The following is a 22,311-nucleotide window of genomic DNA, read 5'->3' on the forward strand; positions in this document are numbered from 1 at the left end:
AATCTTTGTCAGAAATATTAATGTTGTCAGAATAAGTGTATTTCTATCAAAATTAAGAATTATTATCCAACCGAATTACTTTGAATATGGATAAGGCCACACCAATAAAATTTCCTGTTCGTCAGACCCCACGCTCTCGTATTTAAATAAAACTCAAGAAATAATATTATTATTAACTTCCCTCACCCAGGAAATTCTGCACTGTTTTCTGTTCTATTTCTGCTCTATTTTTTAAATAGTTTTAATTTATATAAATCAGAAACAAGAAGAAAAAATATAACCGTTCGCACAAATCTTTTATGTATCGCCTTAACATTTTGGCAACAAACAAAAATAATTTAATTTTTTAATCGCTCGCCCACTCATACCTTTCTTCACTGGATGTCCAACAAAGTAGAAATTATATTGGTGTGGCCTAATTTTGCAAGGAAAAAATTTATCAATTTTTTGGTTACAAGGCCTTTGTGTGTAGGTTATTTTGAAAAAATTGACTAAAATATATCAGTCAAAGCGTAATGCAGTTCATGTACTTCTTTTTTAAATTATTCAAATAATGATAAATTTTGCAAAACTGTCAAATGAAGTTTTATACAAGTACATTTCATATCCCCATTCCCCATCAAACATAGGCAATTATGCCACACATTCTCATATGTATTACCTTTCATATGAGAATTACATGATAATCATATATGTATCGTATGTATATCAATGCTATTTTTCAACCAATCATATGATCCACATATGTAGACCATATGTGGCGAAGTTGCCTTTGTATGATGTCAAATGCAACTTGGTGTAAAGCAAGTTTATTTCTTTATTGCAATTCTAATTACATTCATTCATTTATTTATCTTGCTGTATTCATCTGACTCCACTTTATAATGTATAAAACAACTGATAAAGACATTGCTTTGTTATAACATATACACCTCATGATTTCTTACCTCCAACAGAGATATCAGTTTTTGACATTCTCCCTCAGTCATGAGCCCATCAGCTACAAATCTTTCTTTACCATGAAGTTCTTGACCACTCTGTACAATAGAGACACCTAAAGAGAGAAAGAAACCTACAAGTTCTGCAGACATAATGTCTTTGGATATTAACATCTTAATATAGATATTGATACAGAAAAGAAATATACAGGTCCAAAAGTATAATAACTATAGATTATCTAATTAGATTGCCCTCTATGGAATCATAAACATACATATTATCAATTGTCTCTGTCTATTTGTCTATATCAAATAAGAAATAATTTAACATTCCCAGGGTGCAAAAGTTTTTCAATCAAAATGTAGCTCAACACAATCAAATAACTTCAGTTATGCATTCATGACTATAGAATTATACAAATAACTTCATGTATGCATACATCTTAAATGACTGTCTCTAACCTTCATCTTTGATTTCTTCTATCCTCTTTAAATGATCTATATGAAGTTTGCGGACTTTTTCTTCATCAAGGTCATTAAGGAATCTCATGGCGTGACGGTACTCTGGATTGTCCTTGGCCTTCTCTGTGGTAAAGGTCATCAATATAACACATCGTTGTGAGGCAGGGGGCGTAACCATGTGCTTGTCCAAGGTCTCAAACACTATGAAATGGCCCCTTTTTGGACGAACATGAGCCTACAAGCAATTTAACATTATTTAATCAATGTTAATACTTGAAACTAGCATTCAAACTTTTTTATGGTAATGTCACCAATATTCGTTGAATACCAATTTTCATGGATTTCGATATTGAGTTGATCAACAATATTGAACGTTCATCGAAATGCAATTTCCAGTGACAAATTGTATTGTCCACAAGCTTTCACATCCTAGAAACAGTTTTTTTAAAACTGAATTTCATTAAATTCACTAAAATTGTTGCCTACCAATGTTGATGAAACCACAGTAAAACACTTTTAAATTAAATTTTAAAAAATCCTATATCTAATAAACTTGCTCTTTGATATCAAAGTCGGACTACTATCAGTTTGTAAAATTTAGCGTGTTAACTTTAATACTGATATAAGAAATTAAATAAGACATTACAATCACTACACAGCCATTTGTGCATTATGTGAATTTCAGAGTGAAAAGAGCATCTACAAAATGTATTTGCATTTCACATCAATTTCTTGTGTGAAATTCACTGGATGACTACATTGTATACTGTATACAGGGAAATATTTGCCCCTGTTTTATTTTCGCTCCTTTAGCCCTTGTTGTTGGTGGGCAAATATAAGACTAGTGAATTTCACTGTTTCAAATTATTTCTCTTTAAACATACTGTGACTGGGCGAATTCAAGACGGGGCGAAACTGTTTGCAAGTGAAGAAGGGCAAAAATTACATGAGGTGAAAATAATTTTGTTTATAGTACCCTATTGAGCAATCCAGCAAGCTATTTAAACTCTGTATTTTACTGTAGCTTGAAAAATTCTTTGCAAATGACCAATCAAAATGAATATGCACTTCATCATGTGATGAGACATGACTGCCTGTGAACGTGTATAACTGTATATGTAATTGTAGAGAGTCTTACCATCTCCTTATTCTTCCTGTTTAGGAAAACTGTCTCTCCACCCTTGTCTACATCATTGATAAACAGTACTGCTCTGCAAAATGGAAATCAAATTCGTTATCATACAAGATCATGCTTTTGTAAAGGAGTCAAAAACTTATCAAATCGCTATAAACAAAATCCCAAAAAAATTGCAGAACACTTTGTAAGGGAAGAATCGGTGTGGTGAAAGATCTAGCTGGTAATTCATTTTGCCTGTTTTCACTTTTGTAGTAATACTGTGGAATTTTATTTGTGGGGGTCAATGTTCGTTGGTAGCCAGAATTTTGCTGTTTTGTGGAGGCGTAGTTTTATTGGTAGCAAGTTCAGGATACTTTTAATGAAAATTAAACAAATTCTTGTAAATACGTTTGTGGGGATGTAAATTTGTGGGCAAGGGTTACCAACGAAAGCCAGGAACATTGGTCCCACACGAACAAAGATGATTCCACAGGATTTGATTTTCGTGCTCCTTATTCTTTATACATGTATATCTGAACTTCAAGTACCCCATGTACATCACTGAATTACCATACAAATGATCTTTCTAACTGTCCCTCCACCACTCCCCCAAAAATGAATCATTGATAAATTTTACCCAATCACAAACATTCAGCTTTATATTTATACAGAATTCCTATTTACAAATTATTTAATCTTTTCCCTGTTTACAAATTTGAGCCATAATTTACAAGATGGATCCTTAACTAAATTAAAACTGACCCACTGTCTACAAAAATTCATCTGGATCCTCATCCTTAATCCCTATGCATAATTTAAATAAACTATTGCTTCATATAAAATTTATATTATAAATTCATCCAAATCCCTATTCAGATTAAAACTGACCTACTGATTTATAATATTTCATCCGAGTTCCCAACTAGACTAGAAATGACATAGTTGAGCTAACATAAATTCATCTGGATCCTCATCAACATTAAAATTTACTACTGTCTCACATAAATTTATCTGGATACCATCAAGATTAGAACTGATACTTTGCCTTACATAAATCCATCTGGATTCACTGCTTTACATGAATTCATCTGGATCTCATCCATACTTGAAATGACTTTAGTATTGCCTTACATAAATTCATCTGGATCCCCATCCAGATGTTCCTGTTCCAGATCCAAACAATTCCCATCCTCCTGAGGGAAACAGCTGCTTCCTGTTTCCTTTTCTTCATCTGTAAACAAAAAAAATAAAGGCCAAATTATAATTAATAAAAGACAATATTATCATTAAGAAGGACAATATCATATAACCAATTAAAAGAAATATCATATTTCATTACAGTAATATCAAAATAAATTAAAGGTAATATGGCAGTAAATAAATCTTTTTAAATAAGTTCCAAATAAACCACAGAGAACAAAATTCTATGCATGGTCCTAGAATTTGCAATTACTCTGTGACAGTTGAGGGGAAGGAACTCCTGGTAAATAGATGACCACATTATTGTTACCTGTTAGTTCGGTAGGTCTCCTACACACAAGCTTTGTTTCCTTAGTGTAAAAGCTGCTCTGGTTGAAGAACTTAGAGGTATAAAACCTTACTGCCTCACTCAGTTTCAGGAACAGTCGCAGTGTTATCTCCAAGTCTGGGTCCCCCTTCACAGCCTAAGGATATCCCCAAAAGAATATATCTGATTTTCAAATTAATATTCAGACAATTTAATGCTTTAGTAATTTCCCCCTCTTGTTGTATAGCTGTAGCCAACAGACTGTAGATAAAGAAACTCTCAGGTAGCTTATTCTAAATAGGCAAGTCTTTGCACTAGTTCTAAATATGCAAAAGATATCTATTCAACACAAATAATATACTGTGGAATCATCATTGTTCATGGAAAGTTTCAACAATGATGGAAACAATGAACAGACAATAAACAAATTCTAATAAGAAAAGCTCACTTGAGCCTTTGGCTCGGGTTAGCTACAGTACAGCTCACGAGTATCCCGACAAAAACACCGACCACCGTGTTCAAAAGTCCACGCTGAGCGTGGAAGTGTCGGTACCTTTGATCTATTGTTCTCTGTTACGGCCACGAAACGAGAAAAAACACGGTGCGACACGGTGCAACGCGATGCAACACGGACAGTTACACGGTGTAACACGCGGTATTTACCTGTGAAAAAAGGAGGATTTAGGAATAAAACTTATAAAGAATAAAATATTTATTGATGTACGTAAGAGAATTAGAGAAAAAGACAAAGAAATAGAAATAAATAAATAAATAAATTTTTTAGGCACGCAATTTTCAGACGTATGCGATTGTTACGGTTGATATTTGTTGTTATTAAGAAGTTCTTAATTTGAATTTTAAAAAAGAAAATAAAGTGTTAGTGTTTTATTTGATCAAACCTTTATGTTGGCGATATCGATTTTTTTGTTCATAATAAGAACAAAAAAAATCGATATCGCCAACATAAAGGTTTGATCAAATAAAACACTAACACTTTATTTTCCTTTTTAAAATTCAAATACACTGTTCCATAAGTTTTTGTTTTTGTGTCAGTCCGTTTTTAAACGTAGTAGTAATCGTAGTTACTGTAGATTGGCAGTTTCAATAGTGCATAGAATCATAACTGTGATCTTCTCTCACTTATACTCTATTCAACGATAACAAATCTAACGGGTTGTTGAAAACAACTGTACTTTCTCTAAATAATATAATTATACAGTTTTATATTTTTCAAATTTTCTTTCTTTTATACATATGTGACAGTGTGATGTACTTGTCCATGTAGTACCGCACGGTACATATTCATAGCGCTTAGATTCCGTGGATCGGTACTTGATAATTTTTTATTTCATCTTTATAAGCAACTTGAGTTTAGAAATTATTTGTGTTCCAACAAACTACTCAGTATTGCAATAATTATGTTTGATTGTTTAATTATAGTCATATGAGAGAGAGAGAGAGAGAGAGAGAGAGAGAGAGAGAGAGAGAGAGAGAGAGAATACTGGTATGAGTTTAATTTTAAGTACATTTCACTTGTAATTCAGTGTAATAAGTTAGATTTATAGTTTTCCTTATATTGAACCATTTTCCCTAAAACTGCGATAGAATCTATGCAGTCAGAGTCCACGTGCTATCCTTGTCAATCAAATCAGCCCGCGAGATAGACCACGTGCTCCTTCCATGATAAGGAATAAATGTCGTTGTATTGTTTTTTTAAGTCCGCAAAATAGAAAAATATTTAACGATAAAGTATTTAGTGTTTGAAATGTTTAGTTTTTCATTCTTATACTGCATGGATGAGGGTTCGAATATTGCGCTGTAAAATCTCTCTCTCTCTCTCTCTCTCTCTCTCTCTCTCTCTCTCTCTCTCTCTGTACTTTTGTCTTTTGTGCAATCATTTTAGAATTATAAGAGTTCTATTTGTATGAATTTAATTCATTTATTTTAGATCCATGGTTTTAATAACGATTTCAACACAATGACTAGAAGTTTGTAAAGTATAGGATGTAATAAGATTTTTCGTTAAAATTTCGACGCTAGTTCACATCACACATATTAGATTGGTTATAAAGTAAATAAAGTTGTGTTTGTTATAAATGCTTGCAAAAAGTTACCGATATTATCTCATTCATCTTTTTAATCAATCAGGTTTTTTTGTTATACATGTATGAGTACCCGGTAAATAATTTCTTATCGCAAGTTAATACTTTGTGAAATTCCCGCATTTATAGAGTTGCTGAATTCGGAATTGTTCTCCGGATCCACGCGCCGATAGTCTTACGTGTAGTAGTTTGTGTACACATCTACAGACAATTTTGTTGTTTGTTAGAGATTAGGAAAAATCATGGAACTAACAAAGTAGAAGTAAAATATATTCAGACCATACACACGACGGGTTGTGATGAGTTACCAAACAGGTGTCCGTGGAAAGGTGTGAATAACGGCATCTCGAGTACACCTGTTCAGACGTCCAAATATACACACAGTTTGTTGTAAATTACAATGACACCTAACAAGACAGACAATAACACCTGTTGTGTATAGAACCCAAGATGAAAGACAATGTTGTGTATCTGATCAGCTTCCGTACAGGTGTATCGCACGAGTGATTTTTTCATGTGAAATCACGGCGCCATTACCAGCTGTACGGAAATAAAGTTGAAAGTAATTTTATGAAATGCGGGTATATTTTTAGTACATGTACAATGCTTGAATATAATTTAACAAGAGTATGTACATGTATTTATCTATAATCTAAAATATAAAAGAGATTTTTTGTTTATTTATTGCTACATAAATAGCTGAAGTCCAAATTATTCGAGTCACCGGTAATATGGGGTTGTTAAAATTTACTACAGCACATCAACATGTTTTAAAAAAAACAAGATCTGAAATGTTTTCATTTCTCATTTTTAATTGGTTTAAAGTAAGGCTGTAAATTAATTAATAAATCAGAAAGCGTTTTCAGATATAACAGAAAAGTAAGACGTTTAAGCTCCCGATATTTTAATCGGATCGTCAGTTTCAACATCAAGCGTGTTTAGAAAAAAAAACACGATGAATTAAATTGATTTGAATTTTGATTATATATCAATTGATTATTAAATATATTTGGTGAATTTATTTCAATTTATTTAAGAACAAATGAATTAAAAGGTACCCATTTACGTCGAGTTTTCAAATCACAAAAAAATAACTTCACGTTGACAGCCCCGACAATTTTCTGGGTCCGTGCAACTTAAGTCGACATTCATTTTTTTTTTAAATATGAAAAGGATATATATGTTTCAACCCTTGTTTAGCCATAATTTCTTTATTTCTAAACATACGCTATATCTATCAACGTCTCAGGTAACGATATCCACGGAGTAACACAGTGGCCACGGAGTTACACAGGCGGCCACGGTGCGACACGGTGCTTTTTCTTGAATTTTCCAATACACATACACGGTGTCACACCGTGTGCACGGTGCGACACAGACCGTTTTCCACCGTGTTTTTTACACGGTGGGTGTCGGGATACTCGTGAGCTGTACTGTAAAAAGGACATAGTCAATTTTCTAGACTGTTTCTTGTTACTGGGTACTTTACCTCTATAGCCTTTGGAACAGAAATAGTTTGAACCTCAGAGGAATCCAATCCTGTGGACTGAGAGTGAAGAAATAAATATTCAATGCTTGTTAAAACTGACAATTCATGTGAATGATAAAACATCTGCAGTGTAATATGCTTGTACCCAAATGTTTTGATGCATGCCATATAAAGAATAAGGAAAATAATGGCAACTATAGGCATTTTTGTATTTTATAAATTGTTTCTTCACTTATAAAGATATTTCTGTAATGTAACTTTTTGCACACGTATGCATCTTGACAAGTCAAGGGTTTTTGATCCACTCCATCCTTTTCTTCTTGAAGCTGGAAGCAGATCAGAAACCTTTTACTTGGGAAGATGTCACAAATGATTCTTTGTGCATTTTGTTTACAATATAATCAATGCACTGACATTTTCATATAAATAATCGATAACATGTTTATTGCCGAGGAGCAATATCTGATAGCGCACATTTATACAGTTCAATGATAATTAAAATCATGTTTTTTCTATATATGCATTAGAATTTCATCCAGCATTACACATTTTGTAGGATTTAATTTTATAATTCCTTGCTACATTATATTTTCTAAGGGAACAAAACATCGAATCTCAAAAAGTGTGACTTATCCTCCCCTGTCTATTAATAGCATGATGGACTTTAATCATCATGTATATATTTAGAAGGGCTAAGGGAATATTTGTCCCTGTTCTTAAAATTCATAACTTGTAATATTTTTAACTGGGGGGGGGGGGATTGACCAATTTCATGCAGTGTAGTTACAAACCTTGACCAAGTTCAGTAACTCCTCCCTCTGTTCCTCTCTGAGCACGCCCTCCGCTGTAAACCTCCTGCCCTTCAGATCCTGTGGCGTCTGGACAACTTTTATTCCAAGTTTTTCAAAAACTTTCAGGTAATGGTCAACTTCTTTTGTACCCTAAGTCAATCAAAATATCCCTGTTTCAGATCTAGAGATCCTTACCGCAAAAAATTCTGATTTTAACATCAAAACTTGTGTAACATCTCTCACCGCTGATGGCATATTTTACTTGCACTCTTTCATTCTTTCATTCCTTCTTAAAAAAAAACTCCCAAAATTTACCAAATGAAATAAAACAAGAAAACTTTATTACTGTTTCACAGTTTAATTGACATGTGATGAATATCTATCTTGCATGTACATCATATAGTTGTCATGCAGTAAACACTAACTTTCAATATATTGCTTGTGATTTAACATACAAAATGAAGTATACTTAGTTTTTTCTAAAAATCAGTCTTACCGAGAAATTTAAAGTGCTTGAAGCACTAGTAATAATAAGTTACTGTAAACCATTTTTTTTTCCAATGATATTATTCTGGATATACCACTGATTTATTTCTTTTGGTGATTAATTTTTGAAACTAAGCATATGTTGATAATCTTTAACTAGTAGCAGGTCTGTAGCTTCCGGTCTGAACAAATTCAGATAGACCACCTGGGAGCTACAGTGCCTACCATAGAAGAAATCTGCAATTTATGGCGCACAAAAATCTGCGCTAGTTGGGGACTGATTAACCTTATTTACACACAATTCTGTGAAATAAATTTAGTACCATTAAAATCTTTATACAATTTTCTACCCAAATTGTCTCTTTCCTTGCCTCAGACTTTCCCCGAAACACCCTAATTGACCTCGGAAAATGAAGTATGTTAAATTCACATCAAGATTGAGAGTCGCCATTTTTACATGTAAACAAACTGCACCACTTCACTTTACGGGACTGGTGATGGTGTTTAAAAGAATATCAGAGGCAAGTAAAATGATGATATCTAAAGTAAAATGGTTGAGGAATTTTTTGAAATCAAATATTTGTACAGAATGTGTTCGAAATAAGATAAATCAGTCCAAAACTAGCTAAATTTTTTGTGCGCCATAAATGCAGTTTTTTTTACTATGGGAGGCACTGTAGCTCCAAGGTCATCCATACAAATTGTTATCAGACCTGCAGCTAAATTTTAACCTGATTGAACAATGTAAAATTTTTTTGGCATGGAAAAAAGTTGGTTAATAATACATGTATCAGTAAAGTTAACTTTTAACAAATGTGTACACAAAATACTGTTAGTACTGCTCTGTAAGTTTCTTACACATCTCTAACAGGACGACTATGTCTGGACTTACTCCTTCTGTCACGTCCAGGTCATTAGATTCCGCGTAATTCAACAGGAGTTCCAGGCGTTTCCGCATCTCAACATACTCCACTGCCTCCTACAACAGTCAGCCCAGATACAGGAAATACAAATGTACCATGCAAAGAGTCAGATTCTTGATCTACTGTCATTTGATGTATTTGATGTGAACAATATTTGGAAGATTGATTTTTCAACATGTTAGCGTGAATTTTAATTTGCATATTTTAGATGCATTCATTCTTATGCTATACACATATGGCATTTAGTGATGTACTTGAATTGGTGGAAGCAGCTTTCCGCCAAAAATACAAAAAAAACAAGAACATGCTTATAACAAAGAGCCAGAGATGGGTGATTTTGCTTCATTATAAGCAAAATTCATTATATCCATCAAGTTTACCATATGCAATACAGGCATGGGGAATGAAAATCACTTCACTGTCAACCTCAAGTCATTATAAGCATGTTCTCTATAACCATATTTTACTTTATATGACAAATACAGGTGAATCTCGATAACTCGAACTTCAGGGGACCATGATTAAACTTCGAGAGATCAAGAGTTCGAGAAATCGAAAGTTTAAAAAAATCCGGAAATTTTTGTTCCGGTAACAATGTATTTTGGTTCTGAAATTATAGTGGCCGGAAATTTATATTTATAACATGGAAGGATAGTCAGACATTATTTCAATCGTATTTTCTGCTACATTACTTCAATTTAAACAATACAGAACTTACTTGTGAGGTTATTAAGTGTATTTTTTCACGTTAAAAAATTTTTAAACATATTATGTTTTCTTAATTTTTACGTTAGAATATTTTAAATAAAGAGCATTTGCCGTAACATTCACAAGTTGTTGAAATTAATAGATCACTTACAAATTACCTATCTACCCTTTGAAGGAAGCAAGGGGTAGTGTCACTTACGTAATCAACCAATTAACACTACCACGCTAGCTCCCAGGAGTTCACTCAATCGTCCAGGTAAGGTCCACGCGGAGCTATAATTATACGCTTGATCGGCCGCGTGTGTACACAGCAATCACTTCGAGTTATCAAGAGTGAAAAACTGTGAAATATGTGTAACGGGACCGAGGTTTTACTTCGAGAGATCAAGAACTTCGAGAGATCGGAGTTCGAGAGATCAAGAGTAAATTTGCTTAGTTATATAGAGAAAAAAATTGGGACCGTGAGTTCACTTCGAGAGATCAAGAACGTCGAGAGATCGAAGTTCGATCCATCGAGTGTCACCTGTACTGTAGATTTCTGATTAAACATAAAGAATCAGCATCCATGTAAAATCGCGAGGAGCACCCCTTGTGAATCTTACAATCTTGCTTTTATTCTTTTGACAGTGGTGAACTCTTTAAGATTGTTATCAAAGTTTGGTGATTAGGATATTCTTGCCGCAATTTGATACAAAACAGCTGATCTCATAATGATGTACTTGCATACCATAAGAAATTTGTACATCATTTAAAATTTAGGGTATTCTTACCTTTCTAGCTCTTAGGTGGGAGTCATGGTAACCAAGCCGGGTGGTGAAGAAGAGGCGGTTCTGAAGCATCTCTTGGTGGGAGGAGTTAAACAAGAGGAACGCCCCTATCGCCTCAGCTGCCCGCTCAAAGTCCCCAGCTATAAGCAGAAAAGTTTAACACAATTTAAAACTTAAAACTAAACTCATACTTCTATCCTTATTCACAGATATGTAGCTTTTTATAAACAATAGAATTATCTACATGCATTTGTACATGTATTAAAAAAGAACATTTATGCAAGAAATATGAAAGTAGTTTTCCTATTAATTATGCTGTAATTACTCAATTCATAATATATATGTAGAAAAGAAGTAACTTTTTTTAATTATTTATCTTTAACATGTTCTATGTTGTTTCCTCTTTAAATTTAACATATATTCAGTTGAATAATTCCAAAGATGTTCAGTGTTTCAAAAATAAGTTAAATAAAATTTCTCAATTATGCTGAATTTGACAGGATTTCATTCTTGTTAAGAAAATTTCTCACAAGTCTTCATATATAATAGGATTCTCAAATATTTCTTCAAATCCTTCTCCAAATTCTCATTGAAATATGCTGTTTATAATTTAAAAAAAATCCCTTATACGATTCTCTCCATGTTCACTAGTCATTACTTTGGTAATAGGAATACTGCAGGAAATTGTAATGCTCCTCCAGAAAGCCGTCTTGATGGTCAGCAAACAACCGACTCAGTTTGTACTCACAGTCAGCCTGACATCTCAGTATAGGGGTGTACAGATCTGGAAATATACAAATAGAGGACATATACAAATAACAAAGATATACAAATAACGAAGATATACAAATAGAGGAGATATACAAATAAGGGGAACATAAAAACAAAGTGATCATTGAGTTAAAGTAACGACACAGGGCCTTAAAAAATTAGATGACCTCACTTTTGATCTTTGTCTCACTTTTCTACTATTAATATATATCTCTAATGTAAATGGGAGATTAAGATCAAAAGTGAGCTTGTCTATGTTGTATGGGCTTGCTTGGAGCCTGATCCAATTACATCTAGTACTATATTCATTGAATTGACATCCCACCCCCTCCCCCTTTCCCAACAGGATAGATATATTCATTAAATGCTACATATAGTGTATAACTTTTGCTGAATTTTTGTTTAAGCTTATTTTAAAAATTGCTAAAATTCCATACATGAAAATAAATGCTATTAATACCTTAATCTTTTACAATTGCCAACATTTTCGTGGTCCTGCTATAAAAAACTTGCCACACAGTCTCAACAGTTGTTTTAAACCTTACATTGTCTTTAACTCTGGTTATCATACAGACTTTTATACTGGCATCATCTGTTACATTGATAATTTCCCTCCAGGTTCAGTTACCTTTCAAGTAATGGAAGAAGTCACTGAGCAGGAATGGTGAGGGAATGAGGAGCTTGTCCTCACACTGTAGACGACATCGCTCCTCCTCACTGTAAAACTCTCTCAGGGCTCGTTCAAAATGTATGATAACATCTGTCCAGTTGCCATCATAGTACGCTAATTCTCCCTGTATGTGAGACTCCTTTATTTAAAAAAATAAAAAATATATTATTCAAATATTTTTAAAATGTTAATCATTATGAATTTTGTAGAAGTGTGCTACTTGGATTTATCTATCAAATTTACTTCTAAGGGCATTTTGAGGAGGTATGTTACATAATTGCAGCAATGTGGTCTTGGTACATGTACATAGTACCAATATTAGAAAACTGTGATGAAGTTTTACTTCTATTTCAAAGGACAATTCAATAATATTTGAGTTAGAATCAAATAGCTAGGAGAAATATGAAAAGAAAAATGCTGTCAAAAATTGCTGAGAAGAAAAAAATTGGGGTTAAGGACTTTAATAAAGTACTATAGAAAATACTTCATAAATATGCAAGGAATTTAATGCTGCTCTGTCCTCCTGTCATTTACAAATTTATGGACATAATGCTAAAAGTTAGAATGCCCCAGTCACACAAGAATGAACAAGAGTGCAGGTTCAGTGGTGATGTTGTAAAATTTAGGTACTTCAATTCAATTCTTTATTCGCTCAAGACCAGTTCACTGGTATTTGAGGTTCAAAATCAGTATATACAAATGTACACGAATACAGTCAAGGATCACATGTACTCTTTGTTCATGATCCCACCAATAATGACCAGTTATGCATCAATGCACCTCAATATCTTCTCAATTACTAATTTAAAAAAAATATCTATGATATGAATTTAGCTTAAGAGAATACTTGCATATTATTTGTTTCAGTCAATCTTTTAATTAATTTTGATACTAATAAGCCCATGAATTATCATCACATCAGTTAAATGAGAGAAGAATTGCTTTCAATGCGTACTTCAAAATAATAACTTGATACTGACGATGAATGGTGGGACAAATTGACCGAACACCTTGGAACTGAATGGTATGTTATACATTTCCTGCAACATAATGCCTTGTTGTATGCTACATCAGGTCACAAAGGGGGCAAGGCTTATCATTTGGATCAGGTTTACTCATTCCTTAAATATGTATCTAGATATTAAATCATCCATAGACCTGGCCATGTCTCTGCATTGTCAGGGTCCATTTAACTCTATATAGATACAGGCAGATATACTAAGTTCCACTCCATTAGAGGCCAGTCCCCCACTGTACATATAAGTCTCTTGTACATTAATGTACACATGAAAAAAACATTATCCTTTTATACACATCATTTCTATTTCACTTGTTTTTCAAGCTGTCACAAATGTCGGAAACAAATCAGAAACCGATACATATATCCACACACTGTGTGTAGGATTAATATCCTTTAATTTTTTCATGTGAACATTTTAAAAAAAAATATCTCTAAGAAGTTTCAATTGTTTTAACATCTGTTTAAAAGTATGTTTAAATGATGCATAAACTTTTGATTTGTAATGACTTAAACAATGATCAGGGAACTCTTCCAAATACTGGACCAATGTTTGGCTACAGTTGTTTCAGTATATTTGATAAATTCATAAATACCTAACCTACCAGTAAGTTGTTTGAGTACTTACAGCAGTACTAACAATATCTTATTGTATGCGTGCATAATCCATACACAGACAGTACAAGAGTAACTGCATAGGAATGTTGATGTACTGTTTGTTTGCAGGAGGCTTAAGTTACCACACACTGACTCACATCGCACAGTTTGTTTTCTACATTTGTACACCGACAAAGAACAAACAACTTCATATGTATTTTCCTTGTAAACTTCCAAATGGTTTAGAAAGTTATTACTTGAATTGTAAAAATGGTACAATTTCCTTTAAAAACTATGACCTTTACCTGATATGGCTTCCTCTCAAGGTCAACAAACTCTTCATCCTTGACCTCAAACTTTTCTCTGTACATTTGGACATTATGCCGAGCATTCTGGTCCTGCGGGTGTTTTAAAAAGTAGGTGTATGCAGCAGACGCTGCCTTGGTATAATCCTTCAACTGAAAGAAAAGATTCATAGTATTATTTTAAATTCTCCTCCTGCTTCTCGAAATGTTAATAAAAATCACCTTTATATTACTCATTTATCTATAATATACAATTTAATGAATTTGAATACTGGACACTTGATGATAGGTATACATTAGATTAATATCTTAACATAAATTGCCATGATTAACGGGGAGCTCATATAATTAAAGTACTACTTGAAAATAGTATGATTTTATATTATACTCTTTTATCAGTCAGTAGTCAGTGGTTATTAGATTTGTTAAAGACAATGACCTTCAGTTAGACTGATCTTCAGTTATAAATTAAAATCTTTTGTTGATTGATTCAGGATTCTTGTTCATGCAAGAATTTGGTAATTAATCTTGGTTACAATGGACACTGAAAATTATTTCTCCATCAATTATTAGACTTTATTGAAATACCTTCAATCCTAATCATCAAGTTATTAGTTGATGATAAATGCTGAACTGTTAATTGTTTACAAAAGAAATTCACACGTGACTCTTTGATATATCTGAAAGTTGCTGCCTTAGACAACCAAATAGAAGAGACAGATGTACATTTATCAATTTCTTTACTCTTTACCTTAAGATAATTTTCATTTACCAATTATGTGTACCTAACATGAATAATCTCTTTAATAATTAAATATCATTGATATTCATTTATTCAAAAGATTTCTGGAATCCTTGATGTTATAGCATTGGTCTGTTTAGCACTGGTATTCTCTTTATCTTGATTCCAATGATAATCTCTATATCCCAGTTATACAATTCACCCTTAGTAGCAGCTGTAAACCCCCTGCAGTTAACATCCAAGATAAAAGTTAGCAGTTCATGGCTTTCTTATTTACTGCCTGAATGTAAACAAAGCCAACACACATGAAGCATGATGCTTTGTCCATGTGTTAAACACCAATTTCCCAAATAACTCGCTCAGATGGGAAAACAAGAAAAACTATTTTTCTTTTCCATATTTTCTTTGTAAATCAATATATTGTATCTCGATCTGTATGCAAAAATTCACCTTAATAAGTTAATTTACCATTGATCTCAAAAAGTTACTCAGGTATTGACGATACTGAAAGGGACTTTAATCAACTCCTTTGTAGAATGACAAGAGTTACTTCCCTGGAAAACGCATTTTCTCTTACCTCATAATAGGAAAATTGAAGGTACTGGAAAATCCGTCCATCTTCAAAGTCTTTATCTATTCTCTTTGTTTCAGAATTGTGGTGATGATCTGGTCTCTCTCCAAAAACTCTTTTATAGCATCTCTTGATACATTTGGATTGATGGATAAAATTTTCAAATATATTAATTTCTAAAATATCTAAAACTTTTCTAGATTCCTCGAGATTTTCTACTAGATTGCTCTTTTCCCGACGGCATTCGACACGACAGTTAATGGCATTCTGATGGTAGAAATGGTAATCTTCCAGAGCTTTCTCAAAAAGAGACTTTGCAACTGTAAAATTCTTCTCATTGTAAAACTGGACTCCGTATTGATACAGTCTATAGTATGTTGTCATAGGGTCTTCTTCTAAACCATGAATAGTAACACAAAATGCAAAGAAAAGAATGGAATGCATCGCGTAAAAAAATAAACTTCACTTACGCACAACACGCACACACAGCCATCCACATCTTGCTGCTTGCACCCGCAACGACTTTTGACAAAGTCCCTGAAACACCTCCGCATTAAAGTCTTTCGATCCCGATATAAATTAACAGCTCAAAATACAAACTAACGGTATTTATTATCAAATTAATTAACTATTAATCAATTATATGTTTCTGTCTTTTTGTGGTTAAAATTTTAATGAATAATTGCAACTACTAAACGTTTACTTTAGTATTTTAAAGATGATTCGAATTTTTACATCGTTATCGGGTTAGCATTGTAAGCCATGGACGCTCTTTCGTGTTAGGAGATAAGGAAAACTGCTCAATCATGGCAGACAATTCTCAACGCGAGAAAATCGAACAATTTACGAACTTAACCGGCGTAGAAGCAGATAGAGCTAAATTTTATCTTGAATCGTCTGGATGGAATATAGAGGTTTGTCTTTAAATATAAGTGAGTTCAAAAAAGCTTACATAACCATAACTGGCAACAACAATAATAAGTGAAAGTTCCGTCCTGTTCTCTTGTTTAATTAAATGTTTAAAAACACTGTTTTAGGTAATTATTCATATTTAAACATTATTTTATGCTGACTTTAATTCTTAACATGGTTATTTAAAGTTCTGTCCGTCAGTTCGTTTTTTATATCTGAATGACTGATCAAAGCTTGACCTGACATGTCTCCCAGTCCATCTACTCATTATTAAAAATTTATATGTACAGGATGTAGATAATTATGTAATATTATATGGTACAGATAATGATGCTAATCAGCTAATACTCAGTTAATGCTATTGCTAATGCTATTTTTAAAAAATTACAGAGAGATGAAAAGATTGTCATGTCTTATGTAAACATAAGATTAATTTTGGTTTCTTTAGCTTGCAGTTGCCAGTTTTTATGAGCATGGAGATGATGATGATGTCCAAGTAGTAGAGCCTCCTCCTGAAGAAAATGTTGTAGCACAATCACAGCCACCTCCTCCCCAGAAAACAGGGGCCCCAAAATCAAGGTGAAATCAACAAACAAAATGTTCACCTCTTTCATTGTGAAATAAATCATTTGAATGATTTGATCAAATAAACTTGGAACTGGGTTTCATTATCTGTTTAGGTTTTTCTTAATTTATTTCTTTTCAAATCATAATATGTTAAAGAAAATGTGTTTATAACTGCTAAATTTACAGGAGTTCATTAATACATATATATACTCTACAGCATCTTGTTCCATGTTTCCTTGCATACAAATCTGAAAAAAATGTGTTTAGTCCTTTAGTGACCGATGCATACATTTTATTGAAATTTTGGGTTTTTTTTTTTGTTTATTGTATCATTTATGCTATTTTTGTGTTTCACCAGGTTTGGGACTATTTCTGCTCTTTCACAAAGCGACAGTGATAACTCGGACTCAGAAGACAAGGGGCAAGCATTTTATGCTGGAGGTTCAGAACACAGGTAAGAACAAACATTCTATGATGGAGGTTCAGAACACAGGTAAGAACACACATTCTATGCTGGGGGCTCAGAACACAGGTAAGAACAAACATTCTATGCTGGGGGCTCAGAACACAGGTAAGAACAAACATTCTATGCTGGGGGCTCAGAACACAGGTAAGAACAAACATTCTATGCTGGGGGCTCAGAACACAGGTAAGAACAAATATTCTATGCTGGGGGCTCAGAACACAGGTAAGAACATTCACTTTGAAAATCGCAATGCTCTATCCACTCAGACCCCCTTCCCACTTCCCCCCTTTCTCTCTTTCTCATGTTGCATAAAAATCTAAAAGTGCTCACTCTATTAAGTACTCTTTTTTTCAGTGGACAGCAAGTGTTGGGACCACCAAGAAAAAAAGAAAGTGGAAAGAAAATTGTGGACAACCTTTTCAAATCAGCTAGAGAGTAAGTTCAAAATGTATCACATTTATATGGTATTTTGATATTCTTTTTTTGTTATAAGTACTTAACGACAATTTTAGTCACATTTTATGATATGTATACTAGGGTTGGATTTGCACAGATAAAACAATTTTTTTGTAAACTTTTTTGGTAAAATTTTTATTATTGCTACAATTTATTTATATGTACCTATCAGTTTATGGTGAAGAAACCTGAAGAATAACAATTATTAAATAATTTCAGGCATGGAGCAGAAGATGTCGGAGAAGGATCCCAATCACAGTCCCAAGGGGCGAGTCGGCATGCCTTTGGTGGAGCAGGATACAAACTTGGGGAGACAGAAGACGACCCAGTCAGTGTTGTACAGGGGAAACCCTTGGGAGGGGGAAAAAGACAGGTGAGAGGAGTGTCTTGTAACTAAGGGAATTCATTAATTTTCTTCATTTCTTTATGCAACAGCAATATAACTTTTCATTTTTCATTTTAAGGTTGATATGGTGCTAAAGTTATGGAAGAATGGCTTTAGTATAGATGATGGGCCACTAAGGGATTTCCAGGATCCAGCCAACAAACAGTTCCTGGATGCCGTATCAAAGGGGTCAGTGGGTCCACATTTTCCTCAATAACACTGCGTTATTTACTGTGTGTATTTATTCAGGATATGGTTTTTTTCTGCACATTTGATGTAGATAACTATGTTTTGCCTCCACTATAGGGAGGTTCCCCAGGAACTAATCAGCAGAGGAAAGGAGGTCAATCTGAATATGGAGGATCACCGCACAGAGGATTATGTCCAACCCAAAGTCTCTGTTAAACCTTTTACAGGTGAAGGCCACATGCTAGGAAGGTAGGATTCTTAAATACAATTATCCCATTTTCTATTTCCTTTCTTAAATTTTTTTTTCTCCCACAAGAAGATAGATAAATTAAGGTCAATTTTTTAAAATCATGATCATGTAAATATTTAGATTTTCAGTTAAGTGATTACTATTGTGATATGTGTTTCTTTTTATGTAATAGTCCTGCACCATCTTTAGCAAAATCTCCTTCCTCGGGCTCCAGTGCCTCTGGCAACACAGAAGATGCAGCTAAACAACGGGTCAAGGTCAATGACAGTGCCCCAACCACAAATCTCCAAGTCAGACTAGCGGACGGGTCAAGGTTAGATAGTCTATTCATGGAAATGAATTTATGTTTTATGAAATTTTGTTTATAGGAATACATGTAATTGTAAAAATAACGTTTTAAGTCTTTTTATTTATAGTGCATTTATCTCCTTTTCTTGCTGTTAAGTGTGAGTGATTTATATGTATATATATATAATAATGATTGTCATTTGATACTGTAAATATTGATTGTTCTTTTTTTTTGTTCTTGTAGATTAGTGGTAAAGTTGAACCACACACACAAAATCAGCGATGTCAGGAATTACATAACCATGTATCCTTTTAGAAAGTTGAAGTATTTAAAAATATTTTTGTCTATATCATGAAACAAAAATTTAAAAAGTGCAGTGATTTGTTAGCTTATTTTTAAGAGTATTGTAATTCTACCTTATCATACCCTCCGCAATCCTGTGCAGTTGTGACCGGTCCATATCTTTCTTATGGAGAAACATTGGAAGTTCTTACTTCATAAAAAGATTGTTATTGACCTGAGGGTGTGTCATGATTTTGACCTAAGGTTATTTGAGCAAGTACAAGGTCACTGGAAGGAAAAAAGCAAAAATTAGTGTCTGGTCTCTTTCTTTCTTTTGGAGAAATATTGGAAGTTCTTTTTTCACCCAAAGATTGCTTATCACATGAGGGTGTGTCGTGATTTCGGCCTAAGGTCATTTAAGCAAGTTCAAGGTCACTGGAAGGAAAAAGTGCAAAAAAAGTTTTCTTTCTATTTTTAAATCTTTTTTATGGAGATTCATTGAAGGTTCTTACTTTACACAAAGATTGCTTATAACCTGAGGGTGTGTAATGATTTTAACCCAAGGTCATCTGAGCAAGTTCAAGGTCATTGGAAAAAAGTTTCATAATTTGTGTCCGGTTTATACCTTTCTTGTGGAGAAACATTGGATGTTCCTTCTTCACATAAAGATTCTGTATGACCTAAGGGTGTGTCTTGAATTTGAGCCAGGTTCAGTTGTTTAAGTTCAAGGTCATTGTTAAAAAAATGCATAATTGCTGGCTAAGCCATATCTAGTATTAATGGGAAATGATTAGAAGCTAAAATTTGTTTAAGAGATTGCTTGTGACCTATGAATATGTCCTGATTATGAGCTTTGGTCTCTTGGCATGCTCAAGGTTACTAGAAGAAAAATGGTGCATCCATTACTCGCCAATAGAGGAATACTTGAGTTATTATATTTTCTGAGTGGGGGGTATCATTTTTTAGCTTTTTCTAGTAAACATACACATAATGTAAAACTGTCACAAACCTTGTCACAAAAATGCTGTAGAATGTTCAGTGGACATGTAAATTAAACCAAGCATACAAGGCCTTACTTTAAAGATTCTTAACTCATTGGTCATTATTTTTTTGAATCATCTTAACAATGAAATTCAAGTAAATTGGTGTTCAAAATTTAATAAAATTAAGTTTTATGTAAGGAGACCAAGAGCTCTGGTGACATTTTATATTGTTAGATGTATCCTTGACCTGGTAAACAGAGCCCGTCCCGAGTATGCCTCAGCCAACTTCGTACTGATGACTACATTTCCAAACAAAGAACTCACAGATGAAAACCAATCCTTAGCTGACGCCAAACTTTTAAATGCAGTGATTGTGCAAAGAATGAAATGATTATTTCAACATTTGAACTTAGTCATGAATTTCTCCTCTCAGAGTTATCTCCCTTTGGGTATAATTTAAAAAACAAAACTATGTAGCTTTCTTGTTCATTCTTGTCTCATTTAGCATTTTATTTAGCAAATTATTTTTTCAAATATTTTTTGAGATGTTTTTTAAGCAATAAATTGAAAAACAAAAATTAAAGTAAAGCACACAATTCAAGCCAATCTTATTTGCTGTTAGTGGTGCATGTATTCATTCATATTTAAGTTGGCCTTTATTGTAGAGGCTGGTTTACTGATTATTTCTTGTTCATGAACAGATTGTTGTCAAGCCATGATGAGAATCATGTCAATAAAATTGTTGAAAATGATTAGAATTTCTAAAATTTTAGTTCATTCATACCAATATCCACCAGCAAAACAATTTGTAAGCAAGAAGTGTCTTTTACCTCGATAGGTAGATACAAAAACTGAAATAGCATTTACTCCCTAACAAGACAACATTGTATTGAAAGTCCTTGATTTGGAACCTCATTTAAACTTCATTTGGAAGTAACCAAGGGTTGTTCGTAAGGTTTGTAGACTACATATTTCAGACATCTGAGTCTGTCAGATGTCCTGTATCAGAAAATTTTGAATATTTTTAGCTTCTTGTTGAATACAAACCAAACTTAGTACATACCAGTAGCGTTTGTGAAGAAAGGGGAACATAAATTGGGAAATTCATGAACTCCACTCCTGGGGCTGAATTTTTTGAAAGACTGAAAATCTATGCAATCTTCTCTTTGGCATCCAGCAGTTAAACTAAGAATATGGTTACGAAAAGCAAGAAAACCTCGATCAAACTCATGAAATACATAGCTCCAGGGACAGTAGTTCATTCATGTGCTAAGGTGTGTGGATTCATTTCCTTTAACATTTACCTCTCTATCCACTGGTTTTTAAGATGTATGGAACAGACACTTACCCCATAATACCGTATATCTGGTAATTTTCGCGATTATCTAATTTTTGCTTTTTTCGCGATCTCTGTCAATTCGCAAAATATTGAATACGCAGAAATTATATCTTGTATTATTTTCAATAAGAAACTTTTAAAATCGCAAGAATTGACTGACGCAGATTAAAAATGCTACATATTTCCCCCCATTTTTGCAAATTTTGTGACACGCGAATAAAAACGAATA

General features: G+C 33.4%; 2 protein-coding genes across 5 annotated transcripts in view; one reads left to right on the forward strand and one right to left on the reverse strand.

Moving 5' to 3' along the window:
* LOC105325684 (prolyl 3-hydroxylase 1) overlaps nucleotides 1–16,516 on the reverse strand; it is a 27,896-nt gene extending 11,380 nt beyond the window's left edge. For 2 of the 4 annotated variants that reach the window (XM_066085990.1, XM_034455549.2), the window contains exons 1-13: nucleotides 15,971–16,515; nucleotides 14,652–14,804; nucleotides 12,690–12,870; nucleotides 11,949–12,074; nucleotides 11,294–11,430; nucleotides 9,785–9,871; nucleotides 8,407–8,556; nucleotides 7,616–7,672; nucleotides 4,028–4,181; nucleotides 3,649–3,748; nucleotides 2,539–2,611; nucleotides 1,401–1,635; nucleotides 948–1,054 (exon numbers count right to left, since the gene is read on the reverse strand). In XM_066085990.1, coding sequence (XP_065942062.1) covers nucleotides 948–1,054; nucleotides 1,401–1,635; nucleotides 2,539–2,611; nucleotides 3,649–3,748; nucleotides 4,028–4,181; nucleotides 7,616–7,672; nucleotides 8,407–8,556; nucleotides 9,785–9,871; nucleotides 11,294–11,430; nucleotides 11,949–12,074; nucleotides 12,690–12,870; nucleotides 14,652–14,804; nucleotides 15,971–16,408 — 1,998 coding nt within the window. In that variant the 5' untranslated portion in view covers nucleotides 16,409–16,515. Of the gene's footprint in view, nucleotides 1–947; nucleotides 1,055–1,400; nucleotides 1,636–2,538; nucleotides 2,612–3,648; nucleotides 3,749–4,027; nucleotides 4,182–7,615; nucleotides 7,673–8,406; nucleotides 8,557–9,784; nucleotides 9,872–11,293; nucleotides 11,431–11,948; nucleotides 12,075–12,689; nucleotides 12,871–14,651; nucleotides 14,805–15,970 lie in introns of all 4 variants that reach the window. The other 2 variants (XM_034455621.2, XM_034455588.2) reach the window with 2 other exon arrangements.
* Nucleotides 16,517–16,717: 201 nt separating this feature from the next.
* Nucleotides 16,718–21,495, forward strand: LOC105328826 (NSFL1 cofactor p47). The gene is made up of 10 exons (XM_011429857.4): nucleotides 16,718–16,878; nucleotides 17,325–17,455; nucleotides 17,802–17,897; nucleotides 18,264–18,344; nucleotides 18,585–18,738; nucleotides 18,830–18,939; nucleotides 19,057–19,188; nucleotides 19,362–19,502; nucleotides 19,722–19,781; nucleotides 21,002–21,495. The coding sequence occupies exons 1-10, from the start codon at nucleotides 16,771–16,773 to the stop codon at nucleotides 21,132–21,134; spliced, it is 1,146 nt and encodes a 381-aa protein (XP_011428159.3). The 5' UTR covers nucleotides 16,718–16,770; the 3' UTR covers nucleotides 21,135–21,495.
* Nucleotides 21,496–22,311: the final 816 nt, after the last annotated feature.

The sequence above is a fragment of the Magallana gigas genome, chromosome 5 (genome assembly GCF_963853765.1).
Source record: "Magallana gigas chromosome 5, xbMagGiga1.1, whole genome shotgun sequence".
NCBI classification, from domain to species: domain Eukaryota; kingdom Metazoa; phylum Mollusca; class Bivalvia; order Ostreida; family Ostreidae; genus Magallana; species Magallana gigas.